General features: G+C 36.1%; 5 protein-coding genes across 5 annotated transcripts; 1 reads left to right on the forward strand and 4 right to left on the reverse strand.

The window, feature by feature from the left end:
• The first annotated feature begins 3,949 nt into the window (after positions 1–3,949).
• Positions 3,950–4,630, forward strand: LOC147298908 (histone H2B.2). The gene has a single exon (XM_086240775.1). The coding sequence runs from the start codon at positions 4,018–4,020 to the stop codon at positions 4,453–4,455; it is 438 nt and encodes a 145-aa protein (XP_086096901.1). The 5' UTR covers positions 3,950–4,017; the 3' UTR covers positions 4,456–4,630.
• Positions 4,631–6,125: 1,495 nt separating this feature from the next.
• Positions 6,126–10,745, reverse strand: ACD1 (Pheophorbide a oxygenase family protein with Rieske 2Fe-2S domain-containing protein). The gene is made up of 7 exons (XM_086250923.1): positions 9,991–10,745; positions 9,510–9,745; positions 9,213–9,339; positions 8,596–8,732; positions 7,966–8,125; positions 6,735–7,013; positions 6,126–6,633 (listed from the first exon to the last, which is right to left on the reverse strand). Exons 1-7 carry the CDS (start codon positions 10,450–10,452, stop codon positions 6,379–6,381), a joined length of 1,656 nt encoding a protein of 551 aa, XP_086107049.1. The 5' UTR covers positions 10,453–10,745; the 3' UTR covers positions 6,126–6,378.
• A 435-nt stretch (positions 10,746–11,180) lies between these two features.
• Positions 11,181–13,272, reverse strand: LOC147298910 (uncharacterized). The gene is made up of 3 exons (XM_086250934.1): positions 13,163–13,272; positions 11,706–11,806; positions 11,181–11,597 (listed from the first exon to the last, which is right to left on the reverse strand). Exons 2-3 carry the CDS (start codon positions 11,786–11,788, stop codon positions 11,471–11,473), a joined length of 210 nt encoding a protein of 69 aa, XP_086107060.1. The 5' UTR covers positions 11,789–11,806; positions 13,163–13,272; the 3' UTR covers positions 11,181–11,470.
• Positions 13,273–15,197: 1,925 nt separating this feature from the next.
• LOC147298911 (cyclin-dependent kinases regulatory subunit 1) lies at positions 15,198–17,072 on the reverse strand. Its single transcript, XM_086257244.1, has 4 exons — positions 17,049–17,072; positions 16,836–16,954; positions 16,649–16,709; positions 15,198–15,646 (listed from the first exon to the last, which is right to left on the reverse strand). Exons 2-4 carry the CDS (start codon positions 16,886–16,888, stop codon positions 15,500–15,502), a joined length of 261 nt encoding a protein of 86 aa, XP_086113370.1. The 5' UTR covers positions 16,889–16,954; positions 17,049–17,072; the 3' UTR covers positions 15,198–15,499.
• Positions 17,073–17,996: 924 nt separating this feature from the next.
• Positions 17,997–26,641, reverse strand: LOC147298912 (Acyl-CoA N-acyltransferase with RING/FYVE/PHD-type zinc finger domain-containing protein). The gene is made up of 18 exons (XM_086228814.1): positions 25,153–26,641; positions 24,943–25,029; positions 24,641–24,845; positions 24,440–24,548; positions 23,604–23,801; positions 23,357–23,438; positions 23,214–23,273; positions 23,081–23,133; positions 22,694–22,860; positions 21,266–21,476; positions 20,972–21,029; positions 20,786–20,842; positions 20,416–20,664; positions 19,099–19,163; positions 18,904–18,960; positions 18,730–18,823; positions 18,469–18,609; positions 17,997–18,362 (listed from the first exon to the last, which is right to left on the reverse strand). The coding sequence occupies exons 1-18, from the start codon at positions 26,284–26,286 to the stop codon at positions 18,270–18,272; spliced, it is 3,120 nt and encodes a 1,039-aa protein (XP_086084940.1). The 5' UTR covers positions 26,287–26,641; the 3' UTR covers positions 17,997–18,269.
• Between the last annotated feature and the right edge of the window lie 423 nt (positions 26,642–27,064).

The raw sequence follows: 27,064 nt of genomic DNA on the forward strand, positions 1-27,064 counted from the left end.
GCATGTGTTTATAGTCACTGCACATAAACTTTATGCGTATGTGTGACTAGAAACGTGAGAGGTTAAACTTTTTGTGTCATTTGTTCAACAATTCTATATAACGTGTAGGCAATGTGGCTCTTATTCATGTGGCTATGACCACATCAACAGACCGTACGGTTGCTTTAATTAGGATAAGTATGCCAATTATTACATAGACCTATCTCGGATTCATTTTGCCTAAAATCAAGTACAGGCTAAGTGCAAAATCTTTGCTCAAATTAACAAATGCAGATAGTCATGCAACACACAAGATCACAATTTACCCATGAAACTTGTTGATTCTCAAAAGAGAAAGTACCGATAGCTTAACAAAAGGCTTTACTGACATGTTAATTCCATAACCGAGAAAATGAAAGAGAAAAAAAAAACACTCTATTTCTTTATTCAATTTAATTAGAAAAAGCTGTTTCTAATAGGCACAAAGATCTTAACTATCGGACTAGATACCCTAAAGCATTAGTAAAACCTTGAAATTGCTAAAAAGGATAAGCTTTGTGATTGATTAAGATTTTTAATATTCACAATATGCAGACTTTCAAAATTGAAATTTAATTTATACTATAATTCTATGCCGGGTGGCCACGAACAGACTACCTACTATGCTTAACCTTTCGGCATTTCTACGAAAACATATGCATTCAAGAATTTGTCTTTAAAAATTACAATAGATTGGTGAACAAAGTTGGTAATCTTAATATTATCGTAAGAAAAACAACATAAATAATAAGAGAATTATAAAATATTAAGTAAATTACTCTAAAGTCTATTTTACAGCCCTTAATGATAAACAAACTTACCTAAAAGGTTGAAATGATGAATAGATCCACTTTGTACAAATAAAGCACACGTTATGTTTTGTTTCGTGTTTTTTGCGCTGACCGCTCGTGGCAATTTATAGAGTGTTTTTGCTATTTAAATAGCTACTGTTGCACATAATAATGATTGTCACTGTCAGAGCACACAGTGACAATTTGTTGAGCTCTCGGTGGGTTGTACCGAGTGCTCAGTGAAGGTGCCGAACACTCGGCTCATTAAAGTGAACTGGTCTTTCACCGTATTTTTGCAAGTGGGCCAATCGATCAAAGTATTTTTCGTTTTGGACTTTAAAAAAAAAAACCCTAAAAAATTTGGATATTCATAATGAAATACCAAGTACAAATAGGTGTTGTCAATTAAATATTAGGAATTAATGTATACTTCAATACATATATGTATAGGTATGCCTCATCAAAAAGCCCGGCCAAGGCCGCCCGAAGCCCAATTAGGCCCGACATTTGGGGCAGCCCGAAAGTCCCTTGGGCTAGGCTTGGGCCAACCCCTTGAAGCCCACGGCATGCTCAAAGCCCTATCCAAAGCTTGTTTACACAATATAAAAAAATATAGGATTTTGGCTATGTTTTAATTTGAACATGAGACCTCATAGAACCAGTTTCAACTTTCAACCAATTAAACTGACTAGTTTATTTGTCTAGTTTGTAAATCATAACATATTTAATAGGTTTTTTGGTTTTTTACTCCAATAAATTAGGTTTTATATAATTTATATAATGTATTAAAGGTCTATTGATTTTAATTACTAAATTTCAATAACTTTTTTGTTTAGGTACCAAAATTAAATAGCATTTTAGATTAGGTACTAGTTGAAAAGTCAAACAAAATAATAAAATAAAAGGTATTAGAATTTATAAATATTACATCATATGCCACTACAATAAAAAAAAATAAAAATAAAAATACATAAAAAATATTACATTAATTTATACTATATTGTATTAAAAAAAAAAATTCAATCCAGTCACAACTTAACTGTGACTGTCTTGGTAAATTGAAAGAGACAACTCATACTACTATACTATGTATTATTTTGAGTAAAAGTATTGTTTTGACCTCTATTTATATTATGTTGTAGTATAATTTCTCTGAAAAAAAAAAATTCAATTAAGTCATAATTTAACTGTGATTGTCTCACAACTTAGATGTGTCTGTTGTTCAATCACAACTAAATTTGAAGTTGTGAGTGTCGTACAGTTACAACTAAATGTGAAGTTGAGACTACATTAGCAAATTTTCAAGATAATATAAAAGCTTTAAGGGCAATTTTGTCAAAACCTTATAAATTTTAACTAACACTCATCATATATGGGCCAAAGGACAAAAATGTCAAATGAAAAAGGCAAAAATCAAATGGGCCAACATATTTGTGACATAATCTAAAAAACTACATTTAATTTTGGTAGTTCAATTGAAATATTATATAGTCTTCATGCTATACCAAAAAATTATTGAGATTTAGTATTTAATCTAATTTTCTCATGTATTAATAACTTAATATATAAGGAATCTCTGTATTAAATATTTAAATGTATTATTTGAGGTTTGAATTGTTTTAAAAGTATTATTTGGAGTTTGGTGAGTGTTTGAGGTTTATAGTTTTTATTACATATGTTTCATAAACATACGATGAAATTGTGTTTCCAACGATCCAAACCGTTCATTTTTTAGTTATCCACTCAAAGATCATTCTTGCAAAAAATTAGCTCAATCGAAGATATAGAAGTTAGGTAACGGTAATCCAACTTATGAACGATCGTGATTTTTATAATGATAAGCAAACGGATAGATGAATTCTGATTTGGTCGATTTTTTATAATGATGATCTTTGACTATGAACGTATAAAATGAACGGTTCAGATTGTTGAAATCACGTTGTGCTCTTCACAATTATGGAAACGACAAGATTTCAACGAGAAAATTATTAGAATTATACTCTTTAAGTGTATTTATATGTAGAAGCTCAAATCTCAATCATTTTTCAACAATCCGTACTATTCATATTTTAATTTCTCACTCAAAATAATCAATGCAAAAAATTAACTCAATCGGAGATATAAAAGTGAGGTAACGTTGGTTGAATTAATAAACGATCAGGGTTTAATAACTTTAATTATAGTTGTATTATAAAAGTTGTATATACACATATACATTTATGTTTTATTATAGACGGTATAGTTGAGATACTTCTGTGTAATTTGCTCTTTATTATTTATGGTATTATACTATTACTAACATAATAGTATTATATAATAACTTAATAAGCATATTAATAATTTCTTAAAGTAAACAAACGAAAAACCTATTAAATATATTATGATTCACAAACTAGACAAATAAACTAGTCAGCTTAGTTAGTTGAGAATTGAAGTTTGTTACATGAGTTCTCATGTTCAAATAACAATATAGCCAAAATCCTATATTTTTTTATTGAAGATATATATATATATATGTGTGTGTAAATGGACTTTGGGCCCATTTGGGCCTAGCCCGGCTCGGCTCGGCCCTCCAAGACTGCAATCCTCGAGCTCGACGGGCAGGACTTGGACTTGTGTATTAAGGCTCAAGCCTGGCTCGGCCCGAAAACCCTATTAGACTCCTTTTATTTAAACTCGAACCCGACCCAAGCCTGAAAGAATAGTTCGACCCGACTCATTGCCGACCCTCATGTATAGGTCGTTTTTAGGAATTAGGATACATATATAATATCTGGTCCCCTATCCAAGGTAGAGGGATTGAACTTTTGTCTTCTAAAAATTTTTAGAACGAAATGGAGGGAACAGGGATACAAATACAAAATTAAAAGTTTTAAAACTTGGTTTTCACTAAAAGCGCGCCTTAAAACCTAACCCGCGAAACCCAAAAACCCGCTTTAAAAACGAGTCAAACCGAAACAAAGCAAAATATTCGACGCGCTCAACCAAAATCCAATCTCAACCGTCCATTCACTGGCTACAAACAATCCAACACCTCCACGTCATCGATCCGCACCTCACAATTCCAACCAGTCAAATCTCTCTCCCTTCTGCTACATATAGAGAAGCCGAAACCCAAACCCTCACATCGCAAGCCTCGTTCTCAAATCACTCTGTTGCTCTCTCGCTCTCTACAAACCCTAACCTTAAAGCTCTCTGTCAACTAACAATGGCACCCAAGGCGGAGAAGAAGCCAGCCGAGAAGAAGCCGGCGGAGGAGAAGAAGGCCGAGAAGGCTCCTGCAGCGGAGAAAAAGCCGCGAGCGGAGAAGAAGCTTCCGAAAGAGGCGTCCGCCACCACTGACAAGAAGAAGAAGAGGTCGAAGAAGAGCGTGGAGACCTACAAGATCTACATCTTCAAGGTGCTGAAGCAGGTGCACCCGGACATTGGGATCTCGAGCAAGGCCATGGGGATCATGAACAGCTTCATCAACGACATCTTTGAGAAGCTGGCTCAGGAGTCTTCGAGGCTCGCGAGGTACAACAAGAAGCCCACGATTACTTCGAGGGAGATTCAGACGGCCGTGAGGCTCGTGTTGCCTGGTGAGCTCGCTAAGCACGCTGTTTCTGAGGGGACTAAGGCGGTGACCAAGTTTACTAGCTCTTAGGATTGTTCGATTGGATGGTGTTTTGGGGTTGGAATTAGGGGTTTTAGTTGTAAAGTCTGAAATTGGGATTGGGGTTTAGTATTTGGTCCTTTGTAGTTTCTTTTGCTGGAATGAAAATTGGAACTTGGTGTTCATGATTGCTGGATATAATTGGAAGATTTTGTGGTTTTTGTTATATGATCTGGAAATGCCAATTACTTTCTCAATGTTATCAAGCATTTTGCGTTCAATAGTTTATATTAATGTTATTAAGCACATTGTGATTGAATATGAAAATATGATTTTGGGTTTTTGAGGTTTAATTCTCTGCCCTCTGCAATCCACTGAAATGGGGTTTTGTTAAAATCATGAAAAGAGCTTTATCTTCCAAAATTGAGTTGAATGTTGATTATTTGGGATGTTTGAGAAGTTGATCACTGGTGTGTTGTGCTCTTTATTTTTTTGATTATCCTAGTGCACCATTGTTATTCACACTTAACAGAGTACACAGAATTTTGAGAACTTTTGCTATGCTATATGGTATGCTTGGGGCAAAAATATTACTAAACTTGGGAAGGTACTGGGTATGAGTGTATACGATCGTAAGATGAGGATGATTTGGGAAGTGGAATTCCAAAGCAAACTATGAGTTGTGTTTTGTGACATGGGACATGGTTCAGAGTGGCATAAGCCATTACCTATTGGGTTCCTTGAGATCACTTCCAATATGGGCCACATTCTCCCTATACATAAGTGTTGGCCCATCTAGCTTTTGAACTCACAATGGATGAAAATTGAAATTCTACATTAGGGTATTTGCGTGGGGGTCCCTATGATTGGTATGTCATGTTTCACTGATGAAATGGTGAATGCAAGATATGTAAGTCATGTTTGGAAGGTTGGGTTGCAGTTGGGGTATGGGACAGAGGCCAGATAGAAACAACAACTAGGAAAATAATGGCGGAGAAAGAAGGGCAAAAGGAGAAGGTGAATCTTTGCCTCAAAAAAGGTGGCTCCTCATACCAATCTTTGGATGCCTTGGTAAAATATATTTTAGCTTTAGAATAATTTGTTTTTCAAAACTCAGCATCAGTATTGGTTTTGAAACTCATTTAATGCATCACCTATTATATTATTCAAGGTTAATCATCGTGGACCTATGTTATTGTCCCCTCAGAAGATCACTGACTTGCATGACATGAACAGCTATATCAATATATACACTAGTAGGCATAAATTTTCTTCAAAATATTGGATTGGATAGATTAACTCACTAGAATCAAGGTATATTGAAAAAAAAAAAAAAAATGGAGGCCAACTATTTGTCCAAATTGAAGGAAGAAGATGAATTAGTTACAAGGAGTTAATATCCCACCATTTTGTTTATGTGGAGATTAGAAGAGATAAGTTTTCCACATGATTAACCCATCTTCTTCCTTCAACTTGAACAAAAGAACTTATCTCATCTAATCCTAGATACGAAGCGTGTAAATGTCTCTTACAATGACTTTTCATGTCCACTTCCCAATAACAAGTTCTTGAATGAGTTTCAAGTTTCAACTGCATTTGCTATTAACAGTCTCTTATTTGAAACGAATAGGAAATAACTATATTCAATATAATTTCATGAATTTGAAATGACTGAATACCTTGCCGCAAAAAAAACGAAACGACTGAATACAATCAATCACTTGAAACTCAAATGTCTGTATCTTCCCACACAAACATTTATATATTGTTGTGAAATGCTTACATAGTTACATCAGCAACAGTTCAACGCTCAAAGGCATTGAAATGCTTTCAGCAGTTGGATCCAATCCCTAACAATGTGTTAGCTATACAAGTTAACTAAAATACCTAGATTTGAAATCTCATAATCCAAATTGAGGCCTGCACACCAAATAGAAAAAATTTGAGCAAGTCCCGATGCAGCACTCTCTACATCTAATCAATGTCAGCATGTACATAATCAACAAATACAAATTCTTTTTGAAGTTCATGTAACGCATAAGCCAAGCCAGCACTTAGAAGTGCAAACCCAGCCAAAATGATCCGTAGCTGCAAATCTGAAGGAATCCCAGCAGTTGAGCAGAAAACAACGGTTGCCCCAATTAGGAACTTCTGCCATGTCTGGAATGCCGTATGAGCTCCTTTACATGATGAACATTTAAGGGTGTGCTGCTCAAATCTGTCTAACATCTGCAAAAAAAAAAATGACAATACAAACCAATAAAGCAAAATCGAGTATGCATCAAATAGCAGCTCTGTATTGAATATGTATGCATCAAAAAGCTCCGTACCTGGCGTTTTGATAAGACCATTGATGGCAAAGATTGTTGGTCACTCGTACCAAACCACTCAGGTTGACTGTTGCCATGCCGCCTCAGCCAATTTCGAAATGCCAAGACGAAACGATCTGCTTGTGTGGGAGTAAATGTGATTTTTGTGTACTGCTTATTAACATCAGAAGAATCCTCCTTTGACTTGGAAAGAAAGACCTTCTCTTGACCCTGAAGGACAATCATGTCTCCATCATACACCTTATTTGAAGTCCAGTGCTCATACCATCTAGGAGTCACCTGACACAATGAGATAAAGGAAACACCAGATTATAAGGATATAAACGTTCAATTGAAAAAGAAAAAAGCATCAACACTCGAGCCTATTGCCTACTTCAAGCACAGCATTTCAGATTATTAATTATTAAGAAAAAAGAGAGTATTTGACAAAATGAAACTTCTTACTTGACTTGAAAATGATAAATGTTCAGAAACAAGGAATGAATGAAAATAAGATCAATATAGTTCACACAAATCAAAGTTATATCTTTGGAAGCTCATCCAAAGGTGATATTGTTTCTGGGCATATAAGGAATCCGATGCTCAGGATATGGACCTGTGCCTACCAAATCCCTTCTTTTACGTTTGTATACAACTTATTGCATGCAACTAACAAGAATCAAGTAGAAAAGCTAAACATCAAGTGCTCTATGGACAAAAATGGGGACTTAACATCTAGTATTGTCTCATAATCTGGTGGAACAAAATCAGGGTATCACCTTCTGAACATGACTAAGAAACAATGGGACATTAATGATCTGATTTTAGATTAAACATTTCAGGTCTGTAACCTCTTATTCTGGTATCCTACAGCAATAAATTTCTGAATGTTGACTTCCAAGAACTAGTGGCATTTGTACACTCTTGGGCATCAGAATCTGTGTTTGCCATGGGAAAACAATTTTGGGCAACCTCTTACCTTTCCAAAGTGTACTGCCACATACTGTAAGGGAGGAAAATAAATGTCTCACTGCCATTGGAAACTAAATAATTACCATTGAATTTCAAATATCCTCTCAGCATTTGGATTGTCCAGCACCCAAGTTGTAATGAGAGAAAATAATTTATTAAAACACAAAGACCATTATAATCTCCATCAATAAGGAGCAACCTACTGGACAAGACGTGTTGGTTCATGCAAGTTGTTACTATAAAGCACAACTACAGAATAAGATAACCATGAAGTTCTTACCTGCCACCAAGCAGGCCCTGGCATGCTGAACTGGAAGAAGTTTCGAGCACTACAAACAATAGAGCGAGTCTTCCCTGGTGCCATTGGAACATTGAAGGAACAAATCCATATAACCCATTTTTGATCACCAACTAGTGGAAGTTTTGTGTCAATCTCTATTCTGTGCAAAGAAGAAAAAGCATGACTAAGTTTTAGAAGCAAGAAATGAAAAAAAAATGTTTTCAGGTTGGAGTTTTCACGGATTATGTATGTTGTACGGGCACAGACTAGAGGATGCCTCTCCAACATGTCATGTTGCTCTCCAAATTTAGAGTGTTTCTCTGTAAATCGCCTTGTAGTATTGACAGCAATTTCTTCATTGAGGAACCCTTGATGCTTAACTGCTTAAGCGTCACATTTTCTTTACTTTTTTCTATGGTTTGGGTTTGGGTAGTAATTCTTAAATGATGAAACTAAGAAGCTGCTCAACACTCCTAACCTACAAATATTAAACTTTAACAAAGCTGTAGATTAAGTATGATGAAAGGAAATAAGGGAGTTGATAACATCTAAGTACAACATACACCTAATTCACATCTAAGATGTTGCAACTTGCATCCTTTAGTGCTAAGATGAGAGCGATGAACTTACTTATTCAAGTAATAACAAGGTGCTATAAACTCAGCACTAATCCGTGGGTTGCCTTCATTTGCTCCAGCAAAGCCCCAAGGGCCACTATCCTCCAGTTTAAATGGCAAAGGCTTGGCTCTATCTCTCCTTCCCGTAACCTGTGGAGTGATTTCATTTTTACCAAGAAGCAATGTGGAAACTTATCTAGCAGAACAAGTGCTTAAACTGTCAAGTATCAATGTTCCTTAATCTACCAAGTCAATTCCCTACATTGTCAATCTTCTAACAACACAACCTGATTTGGATCTTAGAATCCAAATGCCAAATACCACAAAGCAGAAAAATAGTGGTCAAGTTCCAAAGGGAACACCAAAATACATACAAATCAAAGATTGACTCAGATTGATAAGCAGAATAAGTAAATAACATTAGATTAGAACAGGCACAAATGTGTATCAGAACACTTCAGTAGATTTATCCCCTTACAATACAGTATACCCGCTGCTCATTTCACTAACATTTACAGTTAACATCTCTCAAACTACATAACTTTATCTGCTTATAGAGAGGACCAACCTACAGAAAGTGTTTTGGGAAAAAAGAAAGAAAAACCCCACATGTTAGATTCAACCATATACCTTGTGATGAGCGAAGTCGATATGGGAAGGATCAGAGACATTTTCCATGAGGGTATCATAGCCATAGAACAGATCACGCTGGATGGTCACTGACGAAAACTCAGGTTTACCAAAGTCATCAGGTAGCCTAAACATTAAACAATTACCGTCACTTCAAAGCTCAATAAAATATTCAGGACATAACAACTACCTATATTAAACACTCAAAAGCACTTCAAGCACACTATTCAACAATTCTAATTAATATATTCCTAACTTAAAAAAATGCAAAAAGGAGATATAAAATGAACCAATTACATGGGAGGCTTGGTGGCATTAGCTCTTTCCCAACCATTCTCATCGGGCCAAACAAAGAGCAAGCCTTGAGACACCAGCGTGGGAAACCTTGTAGCGCATGCTCTTGAAGATCGAACGGCACGAGCTTCAGGACCTTCAGGTGAAGCCTGTGGAATCTTAACACAAGATCCACATCCGTCAAATGACCATCCATGGTATGAACACTGCAAGTTTCCGCCTTCATCAATCCGGCCTTCCTGAAAAACCAATTAACCCCATTGAAATCATGAAAGCCTTCATGAACCCAATTCCTCATTTAATTAAATTTCAAAACCATAATTGCATGTTAGGTGTCCATTATAATTGAATATAAATCATGAAGCTTTAACTTGGGGTCATTTTATTGTCTATTTTTTCTTTCTTTTCTTTAAATATCTCGGCAAGCAAAGAGAGTGTAAGACAAAAATGATCAAGAAAAGAATGAATCCAGAAGAAGGCTTACAGATAAGGGGGCGAGGCGGTGAGGGCATTTGTCATCGAAAGCGACCCATTCGCCGGAGGCCTTATCAAACCAGAAAACGAGGTCTCGACCCAGAAGCTGAAATGGGGTAGGCAAGCGAGGGTCCAAATCTTCAATCAAAGAAACTGGGTACCAGTGATCCCTCCAATTGAACTTGGTTGTAGAGCTCTCATCTTCAAGCTCATCCTCAGCTCCGTACTCATCCTCATCTTGTTCTGTTTGTGTGGGTCGCTCTGGGTCTGTGGTTTGTGGTGAGGTTGCAGGCACAGCTACTCTCAAAGGAGAGAGATTTCTTGCTCTACCTGGGAGCTTACGATTTGGGTTATGGGTGGATATCAAGAAAGGAAGTGTTTTGAGAGGTTTGATTGATGATGGTGATGGTGATGATGATGATGATAATGAAACAATGGTAGCAGAAGCAGAGGAAGAGAGTAAAAGTGCCATAATGGGTTTGTTTCTGATACTTCAACTCTGTGATTCACTGCTGAAACTGAAGTGATGAACAGAAAGAGAGAAAGGTAGGTTCTAGAAATGGAAATGGAGGACTTTGCGTGCAAGTTTGAAATGGGTCCTTTGACTGATTGTCACCGTCTGTCTAACTCAGGCAGTTCCAGTTTTTAGCTTGGAGGAGCTAAACGCTAAATTTCAGGAGGTAAAATTGTGTACACCATGTTAGTACGTACTATGAGTCGCGTCGAGAGCTTATTGGTTGGGTTGTGATGATGTTGACAGAGCTGGCCATTAGCATTTAGCGAGTCTCCGTTGAGAAAAAATCACGTCCACAATTTTGGAAGACGGTAGTAAACCATGTCGATTCAGAGTTCAGACTAGGACGTTCAGATAACAAGAAAAAATCAAAGATGAATTGCAGGTAGTGGGTTGGGTTCTATAAGAAGTTGGGCTTCTTGGGAAGTTTATTGGACCGAGTGGCAATTGGGCCTATAAGATCTCCTAGGCCCTATAAAACGTAAAATCGGCATCAAACCCACGATACATATACAAGCTGAGAAAATTTGCAATAGACCGTCCTATACGAGAGGTAGAGGACTTTTAAACCCCATTAACTAATGAACTTTTCTTCTTTTATACTTTTACTTAACTTGTATTTGATTTCCCTTCAGGAATTATAGAATGACATAAGAAAAAAATAAGAAGAGAAAAAAAGATGATAATAACAATTAAAAATAGTTTATAATCATATCTTTATATTCTGTACACATCTGAGTTCTATTACTAACAAGAAATCTCACTGCCAGTCAATTTAACACATTTAAAAGGTGAACATGAGAAGAAGTTTAGATCTCTCACTCATCTAATTGTGCTAGATCAAGACACACAATCTTGGTCCCCCAGCCCAGACATGTCCATTCATCTGAAGTGGCAAACTCGAAACAGGTTCAATTCAGACAAAATACATGTTGGTGTTTACTTACTCCCAAGAGCAGATTCCATACCAAAAAGATCACTTCTTTGGGTAGATCTGATGGTCAGGTCCAACGTCACGGGAACCAGTGTTAATATAAGGCCCTCGAAAAGTAGCCTGGGGTGACAGTGGTTTTGATGGGTCAATAACAGGCTTTTTCGATGACCTGGATAACACAAACCACATTATTCTAATTTCAATTTTTTCTCTCATGAAATAACAAAATTATTGTGTGTATTCAATATTCAGCACTAATGAGACGGAATCTACTTACGCCATGTAAAAGGGAAATGCCAAGCCTGCGCCTGCGAAAGCCACCAAGCCAGTAGCAACAACGACATTCCGTGCACGAGTCATTGAGAGTACCAAAGGAAACTAAAAACATATCATAAAAACATCAGTACCATATTCAGATAGATTCTTAAATGAAACTACTCGAAAATTAAGTGACTATGATAATCAATGCCCACAAAACATTTTCATTGTATTGCCTTTAAAATTGCAGTCAGTTTTCTATAGTGAGAACAAACTTCCGGTTCATTTTCATAACCAATGCACACACCAAGTTTAATCAAAGAAAATGTTCACCAGACTTAAAGCTAGAAAGAAAATGCAGTTGACAGTAAAGATAGGCCTTAGATGGCAAAATGCTAGCTCAGCCAATATTATAACAGATATACTCTTGTGAAATTTGTGGTATGCCCAAAGTATGTAACTTTATTCATTGAATGGCTTCACCAAAAAGGACTTTATCCATTGAATGGCTTCACCAAAAAGGCATTATAATAACAATACGGAAACATTTCAAGCAGCTAGGCATTATCTCTTGCTATCAATCCTTCAAACTATAGAAAGAAGGCTATAAAGATTCCAATTTCAATTCAAATAGCAAATCTTGGATTCAGATCTTACTAAACAAAGAAAAACACACCTTTTAGCTTCGGGTAGTTACAATGCATGTACATTGCACATAATCCCACTAGGATTGATATTGTAAACCTAACCAAGATTACTACACTAAGAAGAAAGTGAGAATCCCTCAATGGCTTCAATTACTAGCTCTACAATTACTTGTGATCCAGGAAATGGTACCAATGATTGTCTCTGGGAAGACCAATGCAGAGATTTCATTATCCTAACAGTCCGGATGCACAATTAAGTATACTAACAGCCAGAAGATCGTCCACAACATTGCTTGAAAAAATTTACATCTTTAAGCAGAATATACATCCATTACATAGAGACCCCTCTCACATTAACAAAATGAATAAACTAAGACTATCAAATCCATGACAGTGGAATTCGTGGGAAAATTTCAGAACAATGATCTTCCGAAAAGAATCTAGGAATACCCTTGAGTCAACAAGCCTAGTCCAGCTTCCACACAAAAATAACTCCATATATATCCCCAAAAAAAACTGATATTACAATGAACAACTTCCAACTAAAATTCTCCACACAACGAGTATGGTTCAAATCTTCACATTCATGAGTCATGACCAAACCCTCTACTCCACATTAAGAAATTAGAAAACATAAGCATTGAACTTTTAGCATAATTTGATCCAAATGGGAAATTAGTCAATCACACAAAGAAAGATCAACCTTTTTGGATGAATTGGATAATAAGTGAGCACAAATCCAACCATACTTTTAAAACTGAACAAATCCCTAAAAGTAACATCCAAAAATTGCAGGAAAAAAGAAAAGTACATGGAGATGTTGACTCACCTGAGTCACTTCCAGCTGACGCGGGTTGCTGCAGAATGAAATAGCAGCTCGCCAGCGGAAAAATCTTTGCTTTTCGGTTTATCAAATGTTGTATGTGTGTGTGGGAAAAGAAACAGAGAAAATAGTTATAAAAAAAAAAAACAAAAAACAATTGGTTGGGTAGGTTTTGGGCCAAGCCCGACAGACTATAAATGGATGGAACAAAGTGTTGGGCTCAAAGATGTGACCCAAAACAGAATTGGGCAAGAAATTTGAGTCTAATTAGGGCTTGTTTCTTGTACCAAAGTGGCTAAATATAACTCTCATTAAAAAAATTTGGTGAATTAAGTATCAAACTTTTAAAAATACATCGATGTCAGCTAGTTTCCAAGAATCTCATCCAAATTTCCATTCAAAATATGTCATGTGTCCTTCAAGTGAGAGAAAAATTGACAATTTACGTTAGGTATTTCACTCTATTTAACCAAACTTTGTTCATTTTTGTGCCCTAAATTTCGAGAACAATAATGATGGGATCTCAAATAATGTGTCACTACACATGTTAGTGTTTTACTTTCACTCAAATAAATGAGTATTTGAGTGCTCATGTATGAATCAATGAAATACTGACACATCATTTGGGATCCTAGATTTAAAATACAAATTCGGATCCTTAGCACTACTCTTTCGAGAAAGGGGATAACTCTTGGTAATGTCAAACTGCGTCTAAACTAGGTAAGACTTTGGGTGTCAATTGTCTATTTTGCCCTCGTGCGGTTTTTTGGATGAAAATTTAGATGAAATCTTGAGAAATTGTCCTTTACCCAAAAATATACCCCAATTCTGCCCAATCAGTTTATGCTACTTGTCATATAAAATTCTTGCTAAAGTACTGCTTACTAACAGATTGAAGACTTGGTTTCCAAAATTGATCTCCCATTTTAAATGTGCATTCGTCCCTGATCGTCAAATTCAAAGAGAGATTTTGGTGACTCACCAAGTGTTCCAATACCGTAACCATAAAACGACAGATGATTCTTTTGATTTAGCCTGTGATCTCGACATGAATAAAGCCTACGGTGGAGTTGAATTAGATTTCGTAGAGGTAGTTATGCTCAAGATGAGTTTCAACAGAGCTTGGTTCAAATTAATTATGGCTTCTCTCAAGTCCTAATTGCTTATGGGTGCAAATTTTAAAGGTGAGATATGAAGAAAAATATGAAGAAATTAAAAAGAAAATGGAGGGAAGTTGCAAAGAGAGAAAGGAGATGGAGACATTAACTAGAGGAGGTTGAGAACTTGAGAATTGAGATAGAGGGGAGAAGAGACATGAGAAATGAGAGAATATAAATATGTAATGAGTATGATAATATTAAAAACATCCTATTCCATTTGGTTTGGTTTAGATAGTTTACAAATCGTTTAAAATGCTTACTAAATCGCAAATAGCAAGTTCAGTTTATGAGTCAAATAAACTTTCAAACCGCCCCGGAATGGTTTGATTTGTGGTCAATTTAATCGATCAAAATGCCCACTCTTCCCAGAGCACACTATATACTTGCAACCCATTGGGCATACACACTTTCAGAATATCTGATATGACAATTCTCCTGTACAAGTCATAATTCAAACATTTAAAGTTTGAGGTTTGATCTTTTCTTCTTAGCAATCGAAGAGTTTGCCAATAAAAAGCGTAGAACATGAAAAGGGTAACCAAAGAATTTCACCCTCATCAACAATTGTAGTCATCATATCAAGACTTGAGATAATTCGGTACCTTTTGCCTCACGAGATAAAAGCATGCAACAAAAAGTAAATCTATAATTCAAACAAGAACAATGAGGAAACCTACATGATATAGAAACTAAGCTGAATTATGAAAACAAAATCATCAACCAAACTAAGCACATGATTGTTCCCGATCTTCCACGTTTCAACAAACAAGGAGATATCAGCTTTGCTTGTACATAGTTACGATATTGTTCAGCATTCAAGACTAGTTTCAATTACTCGAATACTTCAAAGCTTAAAAGCAGAAAGCAGTAAACCAGAGGTAAACAACCAACAACTAAAAAACCAGTGCCACAAAAAGCTTAAAAGCCATAACCAGAACATTATCATTCAAATCCACACAAGAAAAGCAGTAAACCAGAGGTAAACAACCAACATATATCTTTTAGAAGTCATCAACACTGCAGTTTACAATAGTAATAGTCCCCTACGCCTCACAATTCTCCAAATGAGAGAATTAAACTAGAGTGCCAAGATCCAAACATCCAAATTACTATTGATCAAACCATAAACCTCTTTATCTAACACTTTAATTCTAGAGATTACAAGTTCCATTGAGCACAACGATCACTTTGCAAGCACGTTCTGCTGGTTCTCCTGCTGTTGCTGATAGTTCAGCGGCCTCCTGAAGAGCATGATGTGTGGCTCAGGGCGATGAATTGCATAGTGGACCCAACCACGGCTCTGCTGAACTCCAATAGCACGCCATTCAGTCTGAAAACAAAATGCAAATAGAAAATATGGGTTATTTTATTTCAGATACTTGATAAATTTTAACATCAACAAAGACCAAATTTCTACTGAAGTGAAGGAATACTTCTACTGAATTTAAACATCAACAAAGACCATATTTCTGCTTTTAGAACTTGTTATAATCATACATTTCACTATCTTAATTTCTCTTTGCCCTTTCCTTAAGATTCTCAGAAACCAAACCGCACAATGATTTTTAAAGGAAAAAAGCAATTTTAACATCAACAAAGGCCAAAATTCACTGAAGTGAAGGAATGCTTCTGCTTTTAGAACTTGGTATAATCATACATTTCACTATCTTAATTTCTCTTTGCCCTTTCCTTAAGATTCTCAGAAACCAAACCGCACAATGATTTTTAAAGAAAAAAGGAATTTTAACATCAACAAAGGCCAAAATTCACTGAAGTGAAGGAATGCTTCTGCTTTTAGAACTTGGTATAATCATATATTTCACTATCTAAATCCCCTTTGCCTTTTCTTGAGATTCTCAGAAACCAAACAGCACACTGATTTTTAAAGAGAAAGCAAAAAAAGGACTAGGCTTATCACTAAACCATTCACACATCAGGAAAATATTTATAAAAAAAAAAATGGCAAACTCAAGAACTTGCACGTTGACAAAGAAAAATCTTAATAATTTGGGTTCCAAGATTTAGTAACTAAAAAGAAAGAATCCACTAGATGAAGTACCATACACCAGTATAACGTAGTACATATTAATTTGGGTTCTAAGATTGGAATATTAACCCAATGAAACCAAATAACGAACTAACACCAACTGAATTCTGGGTTCACACATTTGCATAGCCAAGTTCAGTGTTTGAATTAATTTCCTTTCATTTCCTCAGCAATCAAACACAAACATTGTACCAAATAACAAACAGAAAGAACCCAATGGATAAATGCATATATGAAAAGGGGAGAGAGAATAAAAAATAGAAGAAAAAAAACCTAAGCACTTACTTCAGCAAGAAGGCGATTCTTGGGGAGCAGTTTGGCGACTTCTGGAGGAAGAACCACATGCCTGTGATGATATTCGGAAAAAAAAAAAAAAAAAAAAAAAAGTTGAATCAATTAAAAAAAAGAAAAAAAAAAAGAAACAGGAAAATGAAGGAGAAACTTAAAGAAAATGAAGGAAGAATGAGTGTACCTGTACTCGTAAGTATCATCGAAGTACTTCTCGGAGTACTGGATCTGACCCATCTTTCTCACAGACCACGATTCCAAAGCAAAATCAAGAACAGCGTTTTGCCAATTTCCGAGTTTGATCTGCGCAAAGTGAAACGATTTTCATGAAATAAAATGGAATCGAAATTCTTGGAAAAACAAGTTGAAGAAGGGAGTCACAGGGAGAAGCACATACCACGCACACAGAACGAAAGAGACGAAATGAGAGAGAGCGGGGGAGTGTGGCAAATTATAATAAGAGGGATGGGATATGGGATACAGGTATAAAAGGAAACTTCTAGAGGGGCCATCTTGTAAATTTGCTTTCTTAAAATGTGCTTTTCCCTTTTATTATTATTTTGGTATTTGGAAAAAAAATAATAAAAGGAAACGGCTTTATATCGTTTTGAATTTCAAATTGTACAAATTTTCCCGCTTTTATTTGGTTCCTGATTTGTCACGTAATTAGTTCCTCAACGGAATTATTATTTGAAATATCATAGAATAAAATAATGAAAAACAAGCCAATCACAACTCTTGTGATCCCCTCGCTATATAGGGGGGATTGAACAATAAGTTGTGTCTACAATTCAAACCACACACAATGACGAGCAACACCGGCAGAAATATGTTGCCATGCTGCCGTCCAGAGTTGCGTTCCACATGCTCGTCAACAACTACGGATTTATCAGTTGTTGCTGTCTGGAGTTGCGTGGGACAACCCCGACAGAAGAGCAGATCTTCTGTTAAACATACTAAGAAAAATTTGATTAAACATATTCGATGATCCTATCATTATTGATAGGTATGGCTTTTAGGGTTTTGCTTGACACAATCTTGGTTCCCATAAGCAATGAGCATCAAAGATGATCATTACCAAAGCAAAGCCTACAATTTACTTTTAACCAAAAATGCGGTATTAGAAATTGATGACTAATAAGCTAAGAATATAGAGTATTTTGAATCTGACATGTAAATTAAATAACACGGTGACAACAAAGATACAAGTTAGAAAATCATCCCTTTGGAAGCCTTCTTTACTAATTTAGATCTGCTAAAGGAGCTCAATCCAAGTTTGAAATTACAAAGACAACCAGAAAAAGGAAGAAAACATAGGCTACAAAAATGGAATCCCAGGCCCAGAAACAGAAGTAACAGTACCATCCATAATAAAGCAAAGTTTCAGGAGACAACAGTTACAAAAATTAAGCTTTCTTTAAGAAACTACTCCCAGTTTGGTCTCCCAACTGAAATTCTCTCATTTCTATATGCTATCCTAAAACAAAATCGGCCTGTGGGGTTGAGGTATATTTTCAGCTTTCCTGTACACCCAAGAGAAAAGGTTGTCTGTACAAAATAGCGGCTTCTTCAATTCAAAAGATAATTCGTAGATGATCCAACATTAATTACTCTCCTGTCAACCAACAATTCGGCACTTAGGGACTGGCTTCCGCAGCATGGATGTACCATGGAAGATCATCATCTGGTAACGTTCCCTGTATTTGAATATCTGCAAAAGAAAACACATAAATGAACAATCTGACCCAAAAAAAAAAAGAAAAGAAGAAACTTGAATTAATTACGCACTTCAAGAAAACATTCAAAAGTTCACATACCTCATTCTGGGTTAACTTCTCAAAACCAAATTTATTTCTCCATATTGATTCTGCCTCATCAGCAGCTGGCAGCACAAGATTTCTCACATTTAGAAACGCAAGAAGCCTCTCCATACATGAAAATAAGGTCTGGAAGTAACCCTACAGAACAATAACAGCTCAGGTAAGAAAAAAACTATCACAACCAAAAATCCCATCAATTTCATTTATTCCAAAAAAAAAAAAAACTGGCAATCATCCATGCAGCAGTATTAAAATAACCTGTCCTTGGAAATCAGCACTTGTTGCCACTAAAGGAAGCTCTGCCACTTCTGAGCCATAGATACGGAACATTCCAGCTGAAATGACCGATTGGCTGCATGATAAGCAATATATGTCAAAACCAAAAAGTTTACTTAGCAATGTTATATAAAAACAATTAGACTTTATTCTCACTTGAGGGTAATTATTGCACAGTACATCCCACCAAATTCTTGGGTTCCGATGGTCCCTCTGCAAAATTCAGTTTATATAAACAGTAAAAAGTGGAATTCAAACGGGCATTACAATTTGTAATAGTTAGCACAATGAAAGCAACCAAAATAGTAAAGGCTAAGTATGACTAATGAAAAAGAGAATATTGTGGCTCACCCATAAAGCATTTCCTTGATGAAGTCAAGGCGTGAGGCAGGATCAATTATTGGAGCAAAACGATCCTAGATCACAAAAATGAAATTGAAGTATAAGTACTTTGCCTCAAATTATAACCGCTCAAAAAATCATCACATAACTTCACAGAAGCCCAATTATGCACCATATGGACAAAGGGAACATGAGCAAGGTTGAAATAACCAAATTATAAGCGAAATAACACCGACAATTTCGATTTTCACAGGTGGAAATATATTGGCATTAAACGGCCAATAAATTTGTGAATATAATGAAATTTAAGTTTTTTTTTGCTATTTTGCCAAATTATAACAAATTTTTGGCATCCGCCTCACATTGTGCACACACCTGAGCACAAAAATAATCCTGTTGGAGGCTGGGGGGTCCATCCCTAACCTCCACTGTCATCAAAGGGACAATAACCAACCACAGCAATCTCTTTTGATCAAAATGGCCATGTATATTGCATTTGTTAGTTAAAAAGAATAGACTTGCAATTGAAGAGTATTGATTACTTGATTTCATAAAATAGCGTTATCATTGTTAATTAATTATATATTCCCTAATGTTTTGTTAATTATATTTTTATTATTGTTAATTACTTAATATTGTTAGTTTAGAGTCAAGTGTTGATAAATTTATGAATGTTTAGCTGATTAAGTGCTTATATGCATTGATTGGTAAGGTATCTATTATATTAGATAATTTTATTTAATTAATGAAAGAATGAGTGATCATATGTGCATGATTAAGTATTTGAACCCCAGAGATCTATGTGGTACTAAGTTGCTCGCAAAATCCACCATACAAATACAAAGTGTGGACAATCGTATTACATCATTATGAATGAAAATTTGAAGATTTCAATAACTACTAAGCAATTTCTGAGTAATAGTGTTGCCAGTGTGCATACTATATTCAACCTAAATCTTATAAACGGACATTATACATGTAAATCTATGGTGTACCAATTTTTTTAGTTTTCAGTCAGAATAGTAAATAATTGATCAAATAAACATTTAATGATGTTTCATCCAAAATTTCTACATTTTTCTTATAATTGTTTATGTTTTATTGATATTTCCGAGTTTTTGGGTCCTAGATATTTCCATTGGACACCAATATTTAATACCTTGCATGTGCTATCATCCATTAACAGCACTAAATACAACCAATGACAGCAACATGTTACCCATTCTTAGAAACAAACATCAAATGATTTACTACTGCTCTAGCTTGGGTACTATTATAAAAATCACAGATATTCTTAACAGAGCAACAAATAACTAGTTTACTCACATGGAAGATGAAAAGAGCCTTGGAAAGCAATTCCAAACTTTCATCATCAGTAGAAGTTTTCCCATTCAGCACCCTCCACTTTATGTCAAGATTAGCCCCACTCTCCGCACCTTTATCATTTTGCTTCTTCCTTACAACATTCAGGAGAGAGTCTGGAAGCTTCTGTTCCCCATGAACTACCAACTTCTGCAAAGCTGAATGAATCTTGACGCAATCTGGGCAACAGAACCACTTCCCCTTTGGCAATTCCTGGAGAACAAATGTTTTTAACATTCACGAAATATTATAAAGACAGCAAAAATACAGAACATAACAAGGAAAATGCAGATAATATACTGTGCACAATAAAAACAGAGGAAGACTGGGGCACCTTCAAATCTTCTATTCCTTTATCCTTCAAACAGCCTACATGAAACTCGCTTTCACACTGGGAAGTGAGGAAACAAGAAGCACATCATTTAGAACATAATGGTTGTTCATAAACCAAGTAGAAATGCAAAGCAGTTCAAAAGGTCAAGACTCGGCAAGTTCAGGAATTAGTTAGCAATCAAAATACCTGATCACACAAAATAACTGTGCCAGGACCAAAACCCTCCTGGTTGAATTCATGGCTTCTGCAGACATCAAAATCAAGAATATGTATCTATAAAAAAGTGATGAACATATCATAATTAAAAAATAAGTTAATCCACCAACACATATGAAAAGCATTAACTGCTCAATGGCAGATATTAATATAGATGACTGGAAATACAACATAATATAATTAAAGGGTGTTGACAAAATATTTGTGTGATATAATAGTAAAAAATTATTTTGCTGGTTCATGACAACTAAAATGAGACAAAACCTGCATATTGCACATCCACCAAATTTATCCTCAAAAGATGTGACGATACGAATGCATCGGTTGGTTATTTGTTCTAAAGGATCAATTCCTGCAACCCTTCCAGCTGCAACAGCATTGGCATTATTCTCCACATATTTCTCTCTATCGAACAAATTCTGGCATAATTTACAGTACCAAGTACCACCAGGGACACTTGGTAGAGAAACACACTCTGCAATTGGCCAAAAAAAAGAAATGAAACATGTAGTTCATGCACAAGAGGTTACAAGTACACATAACATAAGAACACTTCAAGGATATAAAGGGTACAATCCCCTTCTCTTTCTCTCTCTCTCTCTCTCTCTTCCTTTTCCATATGTTTATAACTACAACACAGATATCTAAACTATGTTTTGGATGAATATTAATGCATTTGAAACACAATATACATGCATGCTTGTGCAGCACACAAAAAGGAATTATGAGTCTAAAATATTTAAGTTGCAATTTGATCTGCGGTATTTCGGTCAAATGGCTAGCTTTTATGTATGCTTATGTTATCAACTTCCCACTAAAAAAAAAACACTGCATCTCATTTTCATATTTAAAATAAGGGTATTTCTATTTGCACCAAAGTTCAGGATAATTCTATTTACACCCCTTTTTTATGCTCACCACACCCACAAAATGTCATAATACTCATCTTGACCTTATTTATCTAATTTTTTTAAAAAAATTAAAATTATTGATTAAATTATAAGGCTCACATTGGATAAGATTGTTAACAATATATATTTTTCAAAATAATAAGACTATTAATAGTATAAAATAAGAAAATGAAATTTTTTTCCTCTTCTCCTCCTCTCTGCTCCCCCTTTGCACACCATGGCACTGACATGGAGTCAAAATAGTATAAATCACCCAAATTTTCATTGTTGCAAGCCATGGCACTGCCATGGAAGCACCCAAGATCAGTCCTGTTTTTATACTTTTTTTCTGAAGTTTAACAGAAACTAAAGAAAAATAAAAAAGTGAGGATAAAATGGGATAGTTATGCAAATTTTGTAGGGGTGTGATGAAAAAAAAAAGAGGGTGCAAATTGAAGCAACCCACTACTCAAACACACCCCTAAATTTAATGCCCATTTTTACCCTTCTTCAACTCTTTAAAAGCAAATGTTAAAAAAGAATTTGAAAAAGAAAATTGCCCTTCCCCCCTATCTCTTTGCCCCGCTGGTCAGTTCCTTTCTTTTTTATTTTCTTTAGTGAGGGGGTATTTTGAGCAGTTTTATGGATGCAAATAGAAGCTGCGATAGTATAATTATTTATAACATGTACTATATAAGAATTCCACATGTTATATGAGAAATATGTACTGATGAGACAATATAAACTGAGAAAATCAACAAAATAAACTGAAAAAATCAACAAAATAAACTGAGAAAATCACCTGGATGAAAGGCCCTTGGGCAATTATCGCAACACATGAGACCTCCCCCATCTAGGCACACAGTGCATAGGTCATCGTTCTCCTTGGTAGATGACTTCTGATTTCTTGAAAGAGATAGTGCCAATTCATGGAGAGATACCCCATTAGATGTGTAAATGTGTAGGTAACTGCCAATAAAAGTCAAGTCAATAATTTAGAGAAACAAAAAACAGATAAAGAACATATTAATGTAAATTTCCAACACTTTTCCACCCAAAAATCAGGTGCTCTGGCCCATGGAGGTCTTGCAAATTCAATCATGTCATGGAACAGAGCCATAATGAGTCTGACTCAATACAAGACCATGAACTTAGATCCAACAACCAAAGAATTTAACAAAGGACTCACGGTTTGCGACGCGATGCCCAACCAGCATGAGCTTCAAACTGCGAGGGGCTGACCTGCTCATTAGATGTAAGAGAATCATACTTCTGCCAATTATACCATCAATGATATCAATTTCAACAGAAAGTAAAACTACCTCCTCATTGCAGCAACTACAAATGATGCCAGGGCCCTTTTTATATCCAACCAACAATTTCTGCCAATAAAAAATGACTACTCAGAAAAAAAAATTCTACTTCAATTAGGCAAAAAAACAACTTCACGAATTTAAATTGCAACCTCTCCACGAGCATAATAAGCTACTTCAGTTCCATCCGGCAAAACATCTTCCTTAAAAACCAACTTGTGCAATCGAATATCCCTTTCAAAAGAATGTCAGACAACAAGAATTAAGTACTCTGACTAGGATGAAAATGAAACAGCAAGTGCCTCAATTGTAAATGCCCGACAATAAATAAATAAACATGACACAGATGCAAAAGCCATGCGAGAGAGAGAGAGAGAGAGAGAGAGAGAGGATGGATACTTTCTGGTTACTCTTCCCTGACTCCTATTTTCTGACGAGCTACACTTTGGCACGGTATCTGAACACTTTGACAAAATATCTGAAAACTTTGACGAGCTATCTGAACACTTTAACGAGCTATCTGGACACTTCGACGAGCTATCTGAACACTTTGACGAGCTATATAAACACTTTGAAACTGTAACCGGCTTTGGTGATCTGAAATATTTTAAAACAGACGCATCCTAAATTGGAAATCGGAACATAAAATAAATAGATTATTTAAGATATTCTTTTGTACTAATATCTCACAGAAGAATAAAAACCCTGAATGACATATCATACATCCTGATAGACACGTAAAAATCAGTAAAGATGCACAACTGAAATTGTTGCTAGATTCACAACTGCACAGCTATAAGCTACTAAGACATGAAAACTGTTCACAACAAATACTTCATAAACAATACAACTATGCAATCAAATGTGAAGAAAATAACAATTATTGTCAAGAAGTCACTATTCTAACCACATGGGCCCCTATTCTTAGCAAGGCTCCCATGGTTTTTTTATCAAAAATATTCGGGGAGGAGAAATTCGAATTCAGGACCTCGGGTGTAGGGTGTAACTCTCAACTGCTAGAGCTACAAGCCGTACAAGATCCCACAAGAGGCTCCCATTTGTTATTCAAAATCTTAGTAAATATAAAAACCAAAAGATTTTGAAATATTTGAAGATCATTATCATAAAATGTAACTTTCGCTGTCAAAATTACATTAAACCCACCCCACAGTGACAGAGATTTTTCAAAAAAACCGATAACGTATAACCAAAAAATCAGGGAAAAGAAACCTTACTCATCACTACTGTTAGTAGCTATGGCAGGCCTGGCTTGGGATTCTTTTAACTCCATACATGAACTACAGAGTAGCATTGCTGACCGAGTACCATCTTCATGAATAGATTCTACATTTTATTATAATACAATAAAGTTACGTTATATGCCAAATACTCATTAATAGACATTGTAACTTTTTTAAGTGGACATAAAAAGCAACCTTTGCAATGGAGACAGATGATACATTTCTTTATAGATGAGCAGCCAACAGCAAGTCGGACCTCTTCTTCCAAAGTTCCCACTGGAGAATTTTGGCATGCAATCATGACATCCCGAAGGGTCTTCCCATTCTCAAGGTATATATATTCCGGTGGACGTTTATTTGCACTACCCGCATGCAGCTCAAATACAGTAGGTGTAACAACCTACAAAATTTGATAAATTAATCTATCAAATCTTCAAAGATGAGAGTCAAAATAAAACTTACAAAGTAAAAATAAAATAGCTTTACAAAATACTCACTTCAGTTCCTTTGCAAGAATCACAGTGACATGTTATAGCAGAGCCTGTAATCACTCCCCTAAGCCCTGTTTCTCCAGCTCCCCTTACCTAACAACAAGTAAAATTATAATAATAAGCCATAACAACCCAAAAACCAAAAACCACAAATCAATAATAATACACACATACAATGAAGAAACAGCACCAACAATCTAAAAGGACAGAATCTACCTTTGCTCCCCTAAGGTACCTCACGGGCTGCCCCTCGAGAATGCCAGTATCAAGAAGTTCTTTCAGTTTCGTGAACTTCCTCGCAGTATTCGGCATTTTCACCTCATGTTTCATTGGAGTAACCAATGGGTTTTTCTGCATAACCGAATTAAACTCTTGGGGTTCACTTTTCACTGGTGAAATCTTCATTTGCACCACCTTTGGCTTCAATGCTGACCGAGTAAACCGCCTCAGCTGCTTCTCAATCACCTCACCTTCCACCTTATCCCTAGTCTCAACTGAAATGGTCATTCGGTCCTCAACCAAAGGCTTTTCAGGTTCACTATTCTTCAATTGCACCTCCTTAGGCTCATCTTTATTCACCAAATTAAAAATACAACTGGTCTTGGGCTCGTCATCCATACCCATATCCGAATTAAACTCTTGGGGTTCACTTTTCACAAGTGAATTCTTCATTTGCTCTACCTTCTGCATATCCGAATTAAACTCTGGGGGTTCACTTTTCACCGGTGAATATTCCATTTTCTCTACCTTCGGCTTCAATGCCGACCTAGTAAACCGCCTCACTGGCTTCTCAATCACCTCACCTTCCACCTTATCACCGTTCTTAACTGAAACACCCATTTCTTCATTAACCAAAGGCTTTTCGGGTTCACTCTTCTTCAACAGCTCCACCTTGGGCTCGTCATCGATTGCCATCTCCATCTCCACCACACCGTTCTTGAACTCGTCTTCGCCGACCCTCTGGGTCAGCATTACAGACTCAGCCACATGGCTTTTCGGCTCGTCATCGCTCATAAAATCCACCACATCGCTCTTGGCATCCTCTTCACTCATAGACTCGCCCAAATCCTCCACAACCTTCACATTCTCCCCCTCATCCACCTCGCCACTCGTCAATTTCTCGCTACCATCCGCCGGCTTCTCGTCCCCGTAGTACTTGGTCGCGCTCTTCAACCTCTTACCATTGTCATTCTCAGAGCCCCCATTATTCCGGGCCTTACTGCCCCGAGTTCGGCCCAAAGAGCCAGAGATCTCAGCCTGAGCCTTCAACGCAAACGCGAACTCGCGCTTCAGGCCCGTCCGCACACGAGACATCACCACAAACTCCTCCGAATCCGTACCGTTCGCCATGCACCCCCCTCAAAATAGATTCAAAACCCTAGAAATTTCCCCAATCCCTGGTTCAGATTTGGGAAATCCAAACCGAGACTGCTCCTTCAATTCTATGTGTGTGGGGTTGGGGTTGGGATTGGGATTGGTGTGAATGCGTTAAAATTAAAATGGGGAAGGTCAGGTTCGTTTGAATCAGAATTGGATTTCGTGCCAGAGGAAAAAATAGGGTTTCACAGAAAGAGAGAGACAGAGAGACAGAGAGACAGAGAGAGATTTGTACGAGCGTTTTGGGAGGTAATAGACTAATAGGGAAGGTCAGGTCCGTTTGAAGAATAGCAGAAGACCACCACAACCAGGTATGAAAAGAGAGGGAGGAAAGAAACTGTACACCTGTAATTTTCTTCAATGACGAGGCTACCCCTGGCGCCACGATGTCTTTTCTTTTATAGGATTTTATGCATGCAGTCCTCTAATTTTTGTTTATTTTCATTTTGCAACCTATCTACAAAGAATAAAATTTCGGGTTTCGAAAAAATTTTAATGAAAATTTCGACAGAAATTAGACGGAAATGACTAAAATTACTATCAAAATACGGAAATTTTAAATGAAACTCTACAATATGTTTATGTAACATATTATCTACTAAATTGATAAAAAACATTGAAATAATCAAATTATATAGTAGGTTTCATATGATATAAGGTGAATATAATGCGCGCTGGAGCAAATCCTGTTAAATAAAATTAGTATAATGAATAAACAAAATTAGTATATTTTTTATACTGTATAATTTAA

The sequence above is a fragment of the Dryas octopetala genome, chromosome 1, assembly GCF_963921425.1.
Source record: "Dryas octopetala chromosome 1, drDryOcto1.1, whole genome shotgun sequence".
Classification (NCBI taxonomy): Eukaryota; Viridiplantae; Streptophyta; class Magnoliopsida; order Rosales; family Rosaceae; genus Dryas; species Dryas octopetala.

Coding starts and splice junctions, on each gene's coding strand:
- LOC147298908 (XM_086240775.1), top strand. CDS start 4,018: ATGGCACCCAAGGCGGAGAAGAAGCCAGCCGAGAAGAAGCCGGCGGAG.
- ACD1 (XM_086250923.1), bottom strand. CDS start 10,452: ATGGCACTTTTACTCTCTTCCTCTGCTTCTGCTACCATTGTTTCATTA. Junction 8,733..9,212: donor TCGACTTCGCTCATCACAAG/GTATATGGTTGA, acceptor ATCACTCCACAG/GTTACGGGAAGGAGAGATAG. Junction 8,126..8,595: donor CCTTGTTATTACTTGAATAA/GTAAGTTCATCG, acceptor TTCTTTGCACAG/AATAGAGATTGACACAAAAC.
- LOC147298910 (XM_086250934.1), bottom strand. CDS start 11,788: ATGACTCGTGCACGGAATGTCGTTGTTGCTACTGGCTTGGTGGCTTTC. Junction 11,598..11,705: donor GCATTTCCCTTTTACATGGC/GTAAGTAGATTC, acceptor TGTGTTATCCAG/GTCATCGAAAAAGCCTGTTA.
- LOC147298911 (XM_086257244.1), bottom strand. CDS start 16,888: ATGGGTCAGATCCAGTACTCCGAGAAGTACTTCGATGATACTTACGAG. Junction 16,710..16,835: donor GATGATACTTACGAGTACAG/GTACACTCATTC, acceptor ATATCATCACAG/GCATGTGGTTCTTCCTCCAG. Junction 15,647..16,648: donor AGAATCGCCTTCTTGCTGAA/GTAAGTGCTTAG, acceptor TTTTGTTTTCAG/ACTGAATGGCGTGCTATTGG.
- LOC147298912 (XM_086228814.1), bottom strand. CDS start 26,286: ATGGCGAACGGTACGGATTCGGAGGAGTTTGTGGTGATGTCTCGTGTG. Junction 21,030..21,265: donor GGTGGATGTGCAATATGCAG/GTTTTGTCTCAT, acceptor TGATGTCTGCAG/AAGCCATGAATTCAACCAGG. Junction 20,843..20,971: donor CAGTTATTTTGTGTGATCAG/GTATTTTGATTG, acceptor CTCACTTCCCAG/TGTGAAAGCGAGTTTCATGT.